The sequence below is a fragment of the Trichosurus vulpecula genome, chromosome 6 (assembly GCF_011100635.1).
Source record: "Trichosurus vulpecula isolate mTriVul1 chromosome 6, mTriVul1.pri, whole genome shotgun sequence".
Classification (NCBI taxonomy): domain Eukaryota; kingdom Metazoa; phylum Chordata; class Mammalia; order Diprotodontia; family Phalangeridae; genus Trichosurus; species Trichosurus vulpecula.
In genome coordinates, this window is record NC_050578.1 from 283,042,255 (window position 1) to 283,056,867 (window position 14,613).

Consider the following 14,613-nt stretch of genomic DNA (forward strand, 5'->3'; position numbering starts at 1 on the left):
AAATTTACTCATCTGCTTATTCATTCTTTTAATCACTCAATGGTATTTATTCATTCACTCAAGTTCATTCAGTAATCCATTCATTATTCACTTCTTCACTCATTCATTCAGTCTCTCATTCACTATACATACTCATTCACTTACTTCTTCACTCATTCATTCACCTATTCATCACTCATTTACTCATTCATTTATTCATATCCACCCACTTATTGACATATTACTTTACTCATTCATTCACTTATTCATCCAATCATTCATTTATTCATTCTTTTTGCTCATTACTTCACTTGTTTATTCACCTATTCATTCAACCACTCATTTACTTTTTCATTCATTCATTTACCTATTCATCCATTCATTTTTTCATTCTCTTTGCTCATTTCTTCATTCATTTATTCATCTATTAATTCAAACACTCATCCACTTATTCACTCATTCATTCACCTATTCATCCAATCATTCATTTATTCATTCTTTTTGCTCATTACTTCACTCATTTATTCACCTATTCATTCAACCAGTCATTTGCTTATTCACTCATTCATTTATCTATTCATCCAATCACTCATTCATTTATTCATTCTCTTTGCTCATTTCTTCATTCATTTATTCACCTATTCATTCAACCACTCATCCACTTATTCACTCATTAATTCACCTATTCATCCAATCATTCATTCAGTTATTCACTCATTCATTCACCTAATCATCCAATCATTCATTCATTTATTCATTCTTTGCTCATTACTTCATTCATTTATTCACCTATTCATTCAACCACTCATTCTTTAATTCACTCATTCATTCAATCACTCATTCATTCATTCAGAGCATATTCAATTTCTACTGGGCCAGCAGAGTGGCTTGGATGTATTTTAAGTCCCAGGTGTGAATCATCTTTCTCCCATTCAGCTGTGAGTTCTAGTTTCACGGGATGGCTGTCTTCTCTTGCCCCTCACATAGCACAGCATCCTTGTCCTGGGCTCTGACTCCCCAGACACCTTTACCAGTCACTGACATCGGGAGGCCTCTGAACAGCAAGCCCAGAGTGGAGGGAGCCTGGCAGGTTCCCTTTCCAACCATTCCTGAGTGAGCGGTGCTGGCTGTGTCTTCAGAACACCTGTGTCTTCTCGGTGTTAATTGTCAGGCCCAAATTAGCACAAACAGCAAAGAATTGATCCATGCTTTGCTGCATCTCAGCTTCAGAGGCTGCACTGAGTGCACAATCATCTGTGAACAAAAAGTCAGGCGCCAACTCTCCCTCCACTTTAGTCTTGGCTTGTAGCCTTTTCAAGTTGAAGAATTTAATGTCTGACCTCGATGCCGTTTTCATCCTTGTTGAAGGAGTCTCACAACATTGCTGAAAACATCATGCTAAAAAGCATGGGGGCAAGCACACAGCTTCACTCTATTGGTGACTGGGAATGCACCAAGAGCATCATCCATTATCCAGAACCCAGGCAAGAACTGGTATACAATGCTGATGAACTTCCCCGGGCAACCAAATTTCCCACACCCCTCCTGACTGCCAGTATCAAAGGCCTTGGTCAGATCTACAAACGTTGTGTCCAGGCTCTGCTCTGCTCTTGGCATTTCTCCTGGAGTGGGTGGGCAGCAAACACCACGTTCACCATTCCTCGGCCTGTTTGGAAGCCACACAGGCCCTAGGTGAAGGATCAGCTGGTTAAGAAGGACTCTTGGCAAGAATCTAGCTGGCAACGACTAAGAGAGAGACCCCTGGAGCTGTCAAAAAGACTATTGTACAGACAACTCACCCAGGGCAGGAGCTCACGTGGAGGGTGGAAGAAGTGATCCAAGGCCCCTCTCAAGGAACAACTCTGAGACCTGGGAGACGCTGGCACAGGACAGCCCAGCATGGCGTGCCCTCATCAGAGAAGGTGCTGTGCTCCATGAACAAAGCAAAGTGGACGTAGCTCAAAAGAAACACGAGACGCACAAACTTAGAGGCATCTCTCTCCCACATATTCACATGGACTATTTGTGCCCAACCTGTATTAGAGCCTTCTGAGTTTGTATTGGTCTGATCAGCCACAGTTGGACACATTGTACCTTAACCTCAGCATTGAGATTCATTGAAGCCCCTTTGAGAAGCCTTAGAGACCTCCATCTCTCAGAGGAAGAAGGGGAGCCCTCACCCTCCACAAGGCCCTAGACAGATGGAGCCAGAGGGTCAGAGCCCAGACCCGAGACCCCATCTCTTAGGGATCCTGAGACTCTGTCCTACCCAAGTTAAAAGTTCAAGCTGACCCAATCAGCATTTATGAAGCACCTGTTCTGTGCTGGACACTGTAGGTTCAAAGCCAAAAAGGAAACAATCTCTGCCCATAAGGAGCTTCCATTCTAGGCTATGAAATGATGGCAAATGTCACTGTGAGGAAGCGCTATCGGTCAGAGGGAAGTAAGTAGGGACAGTCATGAGGTAGCAGGAACAAAGCAAACTCTGTCACTCCCTTGGTGGCCGTGACAAAGGCTTGCTGGGAACAGAATGAGAACTGATCAGGGCTCAGAGGCTAGTGGCCATCCTGGCTCAGCTTTATACAAACCAGTCCACCCCTCTCTCTAGATCTCACTTTCCTTCTCTGTAAAATGAGCTGAGTTAGATGGTCAGTCTTTAAGGGTCCTTCCAGGAGGACTCATTGCAATGGATTAAAAACTTCCTAGCCTAGGGAGGCAGCAATCCCTGGCTAAGGCTGTAGACCACCCCAGGATGAAAATGTGTGTGCTCCTGCCACATGGGCACCCCGATGGGGTCATTGGTCAGCCAATCAGTGGGGGCTGGTTCTGACCAGGTGATGGTGTGGAGAGTTGGATTTGACACCCCCAACTCAATTAACCTATCAATAAAGTTTGGGTTTTTAAATATGTAAGCAAGATTATCTAGCACAGTATTTCTTTTTTTTTTTCGGAGGGGGGAAGGTGGGTGGGGTTGAGTGACTTGTCCAAGGTCACACAGCTAGTAAGTGTGTCAAGTGTCTGAGGCCTGATTTGAACTCACGTCCTCCTGACTCCAGGGTTGGTGCTCTACTCACTGCAGCACCTAGCTGCCCCAAGACTTTTAATATTTTCCTACCACCATTCCTCAGCATGTAAGTATCAAACTAGTATATCTTTGGATTGGATTGTGTTAGAATGTTTGGTTTTAAAAATTGCTGTTGTCTCTTTCTTTTACAGAAACGTAAGTGTTTAATTGCAGCAAGACAGAAGCCCTTTAATGATATTTCTCCACCATCACTGCTGTATGTGTATGTAAGTGTGAACATCATTTTTAAAAATTAAGCACAAACAAATGTAATTTCATCCACTAAAGCTAGTATTTATTTGAGAAATTATTAGCAATATTTATTTATATTTTGGGACAAAAATAATTTGTGGTTATGGATAAGTGGCTAAATTTAGACAGAAGAGGTTAAATACTGATGATAATGTGGCAGTCTTCACTACCAGGTTGTAGCACAACTACATTGAGAAGAAAAAGAAAATAAATTGAATCATTTTTGCAATTTGGATTTACTTCTAATAATGACGATGTGGCGTGGAAAAACCTCTTTGCTTAATTTGTAATGAAGTTTTACCTGTGGAGAGCATGAAACCAGCCAAACTAAAATGACATCTTAATACCAAGCATGCAGAGTTTTGCAATAAACCAAAGGAATATTTTGAACTACTTTCAAAATCTTCGAATAAAGAAAAACAATGTTTTGAGAAATTTGTTAGTCAACAAAAAGTATTTACTTGTATGTTATGAAACTTCTTATGTAGTTGCAAAAACTAAAAAGCCATATGTGGAAAGGAGAAGATCTCATGTTACCTGCTGCTATTAAAATGTCAGAAATAGTTCACAAGAAAAAGTATGGAAATGAAATTTGTAAAATTCCTTTATCAAATGATACTGTTTCCAAAGAATTTGTGAAATTAGTAGTGACCAACTCCAGCAGTTTATTACCAGACTTAAGGACAGCCCAAAGTTTGCGGTTGAGCTAGACAAAGTGACTGATGTCCAACCATGGCACAGTTGTTACTTTATGTAAGATATATTTATGAAGGAAGCCTACATGAGGAATTATTGGTTTGTCACCCTTTGGAAGGGCACACAAGAGTGGGAGATATATATCTTAAAGTCGATGAATTTTTCACAAATGAATGTTTACAGTGGAAAAATTGCACTGGAGTCTGTACAGATGGTGCTGGAGCAATGGTGAGTGAGCACGTTGGATTTGTAGCCAAAGTTAAAGTTGGTGGCAATGAACACATCACTTTTACTTGTTGCATGATCCATTGGGAGGTACTCGGAGCCAAAAAAAAAAAATCTCCAGAGTTAGCCATTACGCTTCTCGATGCTATCAAATGCATTAATTTCATTAAAAGCCATGCCCTTGACAATCCTTTGTTTTCAAACCTTTGGAAAGACACGGACTCTGATTACAAAAAGGTCACTAACTACACGCAGAGGTAAGGTGGCTCTCAAGAAAGTGAAGTTTAAATAAAGCAGAAATCTGACTTTGTTAATTTTTTTATAATGACTTATGACTTTCAAAACTGTCTTACTTGTCAGATATTTTTGAAACAACTCAATGATTTAAACCTGTCACTTCAAGGAAAAAATCATGACATTTTATGTTAAAAGATAAAATCACAAGTTTTACTAAAAAATTTAACACACGGAAGAATAGGATGGAAAATGGTTCTTTAGAAACGTTTATAGCTACAAAAATATTTCTAGCAGCTCATTTTTGGGGGTGAAGAATTAGAAATTCAGGGGATGCCCATCAACTGGGGAATGGCTGAACAAGTGAAATTAGTAATGACCAACTCCAGCAGCTTATTACCAGGCTTAAGGGCAGCCCAAAGTGATTATGATGGAATGCTATTTTGTACCTAAGAAATGATGGGAGAGCGGGGTGAGATGAGAGCAGGGTGCTATTGGGAGAACCTGGAAAGCCTTGCATGGGCTGATACAAAGTGAAATGGCCTGTGGACAAGGTAACAGCAGAACTGGAAGATGATCAGCTGTTAATGGCTTAGCAATCCTCAGCAATACAAGGATCCAAGCCAACTCTGAAGGACTTGGGATGTGAAATCCATCCCCGGAGGAAGAGCTGATGGTGTCTGAATACAGATTGAAGCAAACTTTTTTAAACTTTATTTTTCTTGAGTTTTTTTAATCTATGTTTTCTTTCACAACATGACTATTATGAAAATGTTTTCCATGACTGCACATGTGTAACCCATATCAAACTACTTGCCTTCTCATTGTGGGGGGTGGGGGGCGGAGGGGGGGAGGCTGAACTCCTCTGACACTGAACACGCAAAAGCTCCTTCCCAAGGGATAACGCCAGTATCTAAAACACAATGTCTGGAAGGCCCTGGGGCCCGGCAGGCAGGAGACCTGAGGCCAAGCCTTGGCTCAGCCACTAACTCCCCTTCTCTGGATCTCAGTTACCTCACTGGGAAAATGGGGGTGGGGCCAGCACCTGGGCAGTTCCATCTGTCTTGCCTCCATCTCTCTCTTCCCCCACTTCCTTCACTCCTCTCTCTGTCTCTTTCTGTCTCTGTTCGCTCCTTACCACACTCCCCTCTCACTGACTTACCCCACCACCAGTGACATCACAGAATAGAAGAAAACACGACATCCTGCTGAGAGCAGAGACATATGGAGGGTGAGCGGACACCCCCCAAGAAAGGAGACATTCTGTAGATGGACCCAGAGAAATGACCCTCCGGGTCCCCCCGCCCCCAACTCGGGAAGAGCTGCTTCAGAGACACTCGAGGAGCCACGAAGCAGGAAGCAGAGGCGATCAGACCTCGGCCCTTTCGCTCCCTTCAAGCAGCTCAAGTCTGTTCCTTCCCTGCACTCTCCGTGTATTTGTGGGAGATTGCACCCCAACTTTTGAGAGGGAATGTCCTAGTCACCTTAGGAAGCACCTTTGGGAGTCTGGAGGTGTGTGGCTGTGGTGGTGGTGGATTGAGCACTGGCCCTGGAGCCAGGAAGACCTGAGTTCAAATCCAGCCTCAGACACTAGCTGTGTGACCCTGGGAGAGTCACTTTACCCTATTTGCCTCAGTTTCCTCCTCTGTCAAATGGCTAAAACTGCTCCAGGATCTCTGCCAAGAAAACCTTTAACGGGGTCACATTGATTCACAACTAATTAACAACAACAACAAATTGTTAGTGGGAGGCACACTGATGGGGGCTCAGAAGCAACAGTATTGGACACCCAGCCCCTTACCTCTAGGACCTGAGTGGAGGAGAATCGAGCAGCTGTCCTCTCAAAACCCCTGCGTGTTACAGGGATGTGGGTCTTGGGGAAAGCTCCTAGTCTACACTCCCTCCCATGGTGGCTGTGTGACTGTGCTCTGTAAATCTCAAACCACTACAGAGATGGAATGGAGTGGGGGGAGGAGGCAGGGGAGAGGAGGAGGGGGAAGGGGAGAAGGGGGGAAGGGGAGGAAGGCGAAGGGGAAGGGGGGAAGGGGGAAGGGGAGGAAAGGAAGGAAGGAGAAGAAGGGAAAGGAGGAAAGGGGGGAAAGGGGGAAGAGGAGGAAGGGGGAGGGAGAGGAAGAGAGAGGGGGAAGGAAAGGGGAGGGAGAGGAAGGGAGAGGGGAGGGAGGAGAAGGAGGGGAGGGGAGGGGAGGGAAGGGGGGAGGGGAAAGGAGAGAGTCAGGCTTTCCTTAGTCTCAGCCCATCCGCCGCCTCCACTGTCTGCCCCGTTGGCCCTCGAAGGAGCAGCATCCAGAAGCCTGAATCAGGAGAGGCTTAGGGACCTTTCACATTTTTACCTGGACTGGCAGTCAAGAGGCCTGGGTTTAAGGGCCCGAGGATCTTAGGTCTAGAGCTAGAGTGCACCGTGGGGGTGTTTGAGGTTAATCTTATCTTACCGAGGGGGAAAGTGAGGGCTGGCCAGTGGGCATGCAGGTAGTGAGTGGGCCATTTCAGCTTGGCCCCCATACCCTCTGTCTCCTGCTCCGAGCCCCACCCGCCCATTGTCTCTCACTGCCCTTCTCCCACAGGTAACGTTGGTCATCCTCTCTGACAGAGGCCCAGGCTGCCACTGTCCTGGCCCTCCTACCTTCCCCCATGCTCCCTTTTCCCAGCGGGTCAGGGCAGAGCAAACAAGGCTGGGTCTCTGGTTTCACCTGTGCTGCCCAGCTGGCAGCTCCATTTGGCCCCAGTGGCACTGCCCAGGAGCACTAGGGCCCCAGGCCTGCTTTGGGCACAAAGGCCCAGCTTCTCATAAAGACAAAGTCATTGTTCTGGGGCCTCCTGGGCTTGCCTGAAACTGTGTGTCTAGTGACATCCCCTCCTGCTTCCCAGTCTCAGTGGAAAGGGCTCCTTGGGGGGAGCAGTGTGGGGATGATCTGGGGGCCCTCTCCAGCCTGTCCTAGTAGGGAGAGAAGGCAGCCTAAGGGACGACAGGGGAGTATGAGGGGGCATCTGGTCCCTAAATGCTCCCATCCAGAAAAGCAGGCCTAGGTTGACTTCAGTCCTGGTACCATCAGCACCTGGGCCTGGCCCATAAGACGCCCAAGGCTTGTTGACTTACAGAGTGTTGTGTGGGAGGGGCAGCAGTCAGCTTTGGTGGTACCTGCAGGGAAGTCCCCTGCCCGAGGAAAGGCTCTTCAGAGCTGCAGATGCCCAGAGGGACAGCTGGGAGGTCAAGGCTGGCCTCTGCAGCCAGGCTCTGCATTTGGCCTGGGTGCCAGGCTGTGAGCTGCTTCCCCATGAGGCAGGTGTTCCAAGACTCAGTTTTCCCACCTGTACAATGGACCATATCCTTAATACCCCCTCCAGCTCCGCCTTTGGCCTCACTTGGAGGGAGACTTAAGGATGGGAGTGAGCCTGGAGCCCCTAGGCTGCCTGCCTTCGAGGAGCTTCCCATCTAAGAGATCCACCCCCAGCGCCCAGAAGACCCAGCCTGTAGCTGCAGGTGGGCCTGGCCCCCTCCTTCAGAAGAGGAGCCCCCTCCAACCAGCCGGTCTCCAGGGGTAGGTGACTTCCAACATGGAGGTTTTGCATTTGTCCAGTCCTGTGACTCAGTTTCCCTGTGGGTTGACTGGGGGCTCTCCGGATGTCTCCCATGGCACCCCCAAAGCCTTCTCTTCTCCCTTATGCAGGCTGGGGTGTGACCCAGCCCCCCCCCACACTCTAGTGCTCAGAAGCGGGTGATGAAGGCCCTACTATGTGCCAGCTCAGTGTTCAGCACCGCGGACACCAAGAAAGCTCCGACAAACCGGTCCCTGCCCTGAAGGAGCTCGCTGCCCGGCGGAAAGGACTCAGCTCAGTCATCGCGGGCCTCAGTTTCCCCATCTGCTCCTGGAGGGGTGCTGAGGTCTCTCCCCGCCTTAGTTCTGGGATTCCTTGTTCCGCTGGGCCCTTCTCCTGGGCCTGCCTCAGTCCCCGCCCCAGGAGGGGCGGTCCGTCATTCCTTCCGTCAGTCCCTTTTTCCTTCCCCGTCGCTGCTGCCCTCCAGTTTCCTCGGCTCCTCCGCGCCGCACCCGGTCTGGCCGGCAGAGGGCGCTGTAGCGCTGCATCGCCGCGGCCGCGCCGCGCGGACTCAATTTCCCAGAAGCGCTAGGGGAGGCCGGGGCGGGGCGGAGCGACGCGCGTGACGTCACGTCCGGCGGGACCGGGGCGGCGGCGGCGGCGGGGGGGGAGGCGCGCGCGAGCCCGGGAGTGTGAGCGTGTTTACTTCCGGTCGCCGCAGCCACAGCCGCCGGAGGGAGACTGAGGCAGGCCGAGGCGGAGCAGAACGAGGCGGCGGAGAGCGAGGTCCGGCCGCCATGGACTGGCTCATGGGGTGAGTGCGGGCGCGGAGGCAGGTGGGGGCCCGCGGGAGCCGAGGGGGGGGGGCCTCCATTGCCCCTGCTCCCGGCGTTCAAGGCCCTGGAGCGAGTGAGCGAGGTCAGGGCTGGAGGGGAGGGGGAGGGGCTCCGCTCATCTGGGTTGGAGAGCCGGACATACGAGGCGCGGGGCGCGGGGCACAGATGTCGGGGTGCTCTGCCCTCCCCCCGCCCCCGCAGCGGCCTGTGCCTGCTCCAGGGTTGGGGGCGGGGAGCGCGGGGTGAACCGGGGAGCGGCGTCAGCACGTGCCCAGAAGGGCTCGTGGGGCCTGTCCCGTCCTTGCCGGCCCTGCCCCCTTCCTCCCCTCCCTCTCTCCCTGGCTTCCCGCGTGTCGCGGCGCTGTCTCCCCTGGAGGGGGGGCTCGCCCCCATTGGAGCCCCCATGTTGAGCGCGGAGCGTGGCCCCTCGTGGGCTCCTCCTCCCTGATTGTTGACTGACTGGCTGACGACGAACAGGCAGCTGGACGGGAGGGGGGGCAGGGGGGGCGCTTCCTTGGAGTCCCGGGGCAGCTGGGTGCCAAAGCCCCAGTGACCTGCTAGGGACCCTTGAGGGACGGCTCCGTGGCCCCCCCAGCAGGAGAGGCCCCAGCCTTCCCAAAGGACTGATGCGTTTGGGGAGCAGTTGGGGCCAAGAGCCATTCAGGGGGTCCCTGAGCCCAGCCAAGAGATGAAGCCCCATTTCCTTGAGATCATTTTGCTTCTTGTGCCAGCAAAGGGGCAGCCCCCGGGCAGTCTGAGGAGGGCAGCCGCTGGCATCCACCGGGGACCACTTGATAGGTCTGCTTCCCTGGGGTCCTCCGTGCATCCAGCGAGAAGGAGACGCTTCTCCAAACTCCAGCTCGGGCAGTGGTTGGCTGAGAGAGAGAGGACTGTCAGGGCCAGGGGGCCCAGTGCTGTGTCTCTTGCGCGGGGAGGTCAAAGGGATCCTAGCCTTGACATGCCCCTGGCCCCCTGACTGCCTCGAGAGATGGGTGTTGAAAGAGAGAAGGAAGGAGGACGGAAACTGCCAAACGGGTCGTTTCTTATTCATTAACCTGGGCTTGGCCTTACAGGGGAGAGGAGTGGGTGTTATTTGTGACTCTTCCCTGAAATGTGCCTGCTAGTGACCCAGCACAGGACAGCAGCTGCATCTCTGTGCCCATGATTGCCAGACCTGCCTGTCAGGGCCCCAGCCTCCCAGCTGACCTCTGTCTTTCATCTCCAGCAAGATGTCCAGTAGACAGCTTAAACCAAACCTCTTTCTCCCTCAACCCTCCCCCTCCCCTTTCCTATTACTGTCAAAGGCAACACTATCCTCCCAGTCTGCCCCCCTCCCCCTTCCAAAATCTAGGAGTCATCCTGGATTCCTCATCTCCCTTCCCCATCCAAGGAGCTGCAAGGCCTGTCAGTTTCACCTCTGTAGCATCTCTCCTCCATTTCCGCTCTGCAGTATCTCTTGTCCAGTTCCCCTCTGCAGCATCTCTTGTGAGGTTCACCTTTACAACATCTTGTCCATTTCCCCTCTGCTGCATCTCTCCTCCATTTCCGCTCTGCAGTATCTCTTGTCCATTTCCCCTCTGCAGTATCTCTTGTCCATTTCCCCTCTGCAGTATCTCTTGTCCATCTCCCTTCTGTTACATCTCTTGTCCATTTCCCGCTCTGCTGTGTCTCTTGTGAGGTTCACCTCTACAACATCTCCTCCATTTCCGCTCTGCAGTATCTCTTGTCCATTTCCCCTCTGCTGCATCTCTTGTCCATTTCCCCTCTGCAGTATCTCTTGTCCATTTCCCCTCTGCAGTATCTCTTGTCCATTTCCCCTCTGCAGTATCTCTTGTCCATTTCCCCTCTGCTGCATCTCTTGTCCATTTCCCCTCTGCAGTATCTCTTGTCCATTTCCCCTCTGCAGTATCTCTTGTCCATTTCCCCTCTGCAGTATCTCTTGTCCATTTCCCCTCTGCTGCATCTCTTGTCCATCTCCCTTCTGTTACATCTCTTGTCCATTTCCCCTCTGCTGTGTCTCTTGTGAGGTTCACCTCTACAACATCTTGTCCAGTTCCCCTCTGCAGCATCTCTCACTTCTCCAATGCCCCCTTCTCTCCTCTGACATGTCATCCCGCCTGGTACAGACCCTTATCACCTCATACCCAGACTGTTGCAGTGTCTGCCTGCCTCAGTCTCTCCCCACTCTAGTCCATCCTCCACTCAGCCATCCAAGTGGTTTTCCTAAAGTGCAAGTCTGATCATGTCATCCCCTACTCTGACCTCTAGTGGCTCTCTGTCATCTCTATTATCAGATGTAAAATCCACTTGGGCATTCAGAGCCCTTTAAACCTGTCACCTTTCTACCTTTCCTCCCTGCCCCACAATCCAGCAATCCTGGCCTCCTGGCTTTTCCACAAACAAGACGCAGTAGATGTTTAATAAATGCTGTTGACTTGACTTCACCTGTTACATTTGAGGCATTGCTCTTGGCGCTGAGGGGAAAAAGCCAAGGCATTTAGTGCTGAGCATGCAGGCCACCACGCAAGCCCTTTCTAAAATGCAGCTTTGCCATTTGTGGTTACTCAGGAAAAGGGTGCACTGTGGTGTCTGAAACCCCCTTTTCCTCCTGTCCCTCCCATTCTTGGGTCTGGTTTCTAGCTGCCGTAGTGCCTCTGTGCTGAGGAAGGAGAGGCAGCCTTATCTTCTGCTCCTCCTGCTGCTTCTCAGGAAAGGGAGGGACCTACAGGAAGCCCAGACCTGTCGGGGCCTGGTGAGGGGGTGACGCCGTGTGGTGCTAGCCTGCTCTCGGTTCACATACATCTTCCGCTTTAGGCATTTTGTTGGGAGTGTCACCCGGTATGTTCACTCCATGTCTTCTGGGACAGTAGCTCCCATCTTTGTGGGTGGGAGGTGGCTGGAAGAGGAAGGGAGGCCCCAGTCCTGTGGCTCTGGTTACACTGCTCCAGCCATAGGCCAGGGAAATAGCTTTTGGCACTGTGAAGTGACAGGGCAGCAGAGGTGGCCTTTGGGCCCCAAAGTCTCAGGACTTTGGTAAGGTAAAACTGTCGCTTCATCTCCTTTTTAGGAAAGGAAAGTGACCCATGTTGCCTCCCTAGTGTTTCCATCTGGGCCCAGAGAAGCTGCCAGGTCTTCGTTAACGCTGTGAGGTGCCCAATGGCTCTGAGCTTCTGGGGCTCCCCTGGAACAGGTTGTGTCCCCACTTCCATGGAGACCAAGGCGCTGGATATGAATTTCTGTTACCTGACAGTGGTCTTGGGTGAAGGCCTTCTGTGTGCCAAGCACCATGCTGAGCACGTTACAGATATGGTCTCATTTGGTCTTCATACCAGCCCTGGGAGGGAGGTGCTGGCATTTAACCCATTTCACAGGTGGGGAGCCTGAGGCAGACATCGATGATGTGGCTGGCCTGATCTTGGGTCTTCCTGTCTCCCGGCCCAACCTGTCTCTCTTCATGGGGCCCCCAGCTGCCCCTGGCAGGGGCCCTGTTCGGTGAGGGCCCTGCAGAAGCTTTGACATTGTTTGATGAGCAGTCTCTGTAGTTTCAGTGGAGGCTGAAGGAGGATCTGGCGGCCTCTGTGGGTGACAGGCACTTGTCTTTCACAGATGGATGCTTTTTAAGCCCAGAGCGAGGGCCAGCCCCTGGAGCTGGATGTGGGCAGTGGGTACTCCCTTGTGGGCTCCCAATGGAAGCCTGGCTTGGCTTCTCACTCTGCCTTGTCCTAAAGGGTAGAGATGCTTGCCAGCGTGCCTGGGGCTCTGCCCTGTGAGGCATGCCTTTTGCCAGGCCCAGTCTTTTGTTCTCTTACTGCCCTCTGGTGGGAGGCCCGACTGAGCTGAGCTGAGTTCTGTTTACCCTTGTGCCTAGGCATGGTGGGGTGTGAGGGATCCAGGCCTTCGAGCAAAGGCTCGTGGAAGGCCCATCTCACACAGATTTGGACCTTTCCCATGAGAAATTCAGGCTTCAGAGCGAGACAGACTAGTAACAAGGCCTTGACTTGGGAAGGGGGGTGCGGTTCAGGTCAGGGATGTCAGGCTTGTCTGGTTGGCCTGAGGTCTCCCTGTTCTTGTTCCCACAAGCAGTTATCGAGACTGTTCATGGAATCCTCAGGACCTCAGGGACTGTCATATCTGTCAAACAGGACGGTGCCTCAAGGGTGTTGGCCCAGCACTCCAGCAACGCTGGTGTTTCCTTGTGTCCAGTCCTTTGGCTTACTTTGATTGAGCCGAGCAGGCAGCTGCTCTCCTCGCCAGCCACCTCCACCCCCCAAAACCAGAGAGGCTGAGAACACTCAAAATGCAGGCGTTTGGGAGGAGCCGAGGGGAAGGGCCCAGCAGGTGGCCGTCCGCTGGCCTTGAGCCCTGGCCAGTGCCCTCAGAGCCACCTTCTGGCTCTTTTATCCCCTTGTTCCTAGGTGCCAGGCATTGTGCTTGGCCCTCATTCACTGGGGGGGCTGATCTCTGGCCGTGTGGGCTCCGTCTCACCAGAGCTGCCCTCAAAGGGATAAGCAAACTGCAGAAGTTTATTCTTGTAAGACTTGGGGGTGGGAAATCCAGGCCCTGGCGTTCAGAGCTCCTGGTGGTCAGTACTGGTGTTGGGGGGCTCTCCAAGCTGAGGCCTGGAAACCCCGGGACAGAGGCTGGTGGTGGCGGCAGCTGCAGGGAGGGTCCTCGGACCCTTGTCTACTGAGGCATGTGGGGCACCCTTGCCCCCTCCCCCTCCTACTGAGCTGGTCAGTTACTAGAGGCTACCCCCCGTACATGCACAGCTTCTCTGGCCCGGGGCCCTCTGGCTCATGTAGCCACTGCGGAGTGGACTAACCCGGGATGTCCCTGGCCTCCTCCTCCTCAGTCTCTGGGACAGTGTACCTGGAGCCGACAAAGCCACTTCCCAGAGCCGGGTCTGACTGTGTGACTTCCCTACCTGACCAACTTTTGTGGCTTCCTTTGGCCTCTCCATGGCCTGGGCCCAGCTTGCCTTCTCATTCTCGCTGAACGTGCTTCTCCCTCCTGCCCTCCGTGACTGCATCGACCCTGCCTGTCCCCTCCTTCATTCCTGTCCTGCTCCTTGGGGGCTGTCTGTAAGTACTCGTCCGGGTACTTGCTAGAAGCTTCTTGAGGGTTGGGACAGCTCAGTCTTTGGTGCTGGTACACAGTAGGTGCTTAACAAACGTTCATCCATCGACTGAGAGCCAGAAGGGGCCCCCTTGTTTCACAGATGGGGCTCCCGGGTGCTCTCCCTCTGCCTCTGCCGGAACAGTGGGTCAGGGGGAGACGGCGCGTCCGGCTGTCTTGTGGGCCAGCTGGCACAAGCGGGCAGCACAGGGACCAGGCAGGGACGGAGAGAAGCAGCAGCGACAGCCGCGAGAATGACCGCAAGAACTACAGCAACAACACAGCACCACCACAAGAAGAGCAAGGACGGCGGCCGCGCCGAGGAGAGATGTCGGCAGCGTTAAGGACCAGAACGACAAGGATGATACAGACGCAGCACCAGCGTGACACAGCGGCCGCGGGTCAGGGGTGCTTTACGGCTCCGCGGCTCAGCAGCATCCTCCCTAGCTCTGGGGAGTGGGGCCGTTATGTCCCCATTTCACAGAAGGGCAAACTGAGTCGGGCAGCAGCTGGAAGGGTTCAGCTAGCGAGTGTCCCAGGCGGGATTTGAAACCAGGTCTGCCTGCCATGTTCCCTCATGGCCCCCGGTGACCAAGGGGGCTGGCGTGTCCTGAGCTCAGTGAGCTGGGGGTGCCCCACGTCGCCCTCCTCCAAGGT

At 52.3% G+C, this 14,613-nt stretch overlaps 1 protein-coding gene across 2 annotated transcripts in view; it reads left to right on the forward strand.

Moving 5' to 3' along the window:
* The first annotated feature begins 8,650 nt into the window (after positions 1 to 8,650).
* The window catches only part of MOB2 (MOB kinase activator 2), a 100,130-nt gene continuing 94,167 nt past the window's right edge, over positions 8,651 to 14,613 (forward strand). Inside the window, exon 1 of one of the 2 annotated variants that reach the window (XM_036765536.1) lies at positions 8,651 to 8,819. In XM_036765536.1, the coding sequence (XP_036621431.1) occupies positions 8,803 to 8,819 (17 nt within the window). In that variant the 5' untranslated portion in view covers positions 8,651 to 8,802. The remainder of the gene's footprint in view (positions 8,820 to 14,613) is intronic. The other variant, XM_036765535.1, reaches the window with a different exon arrangement.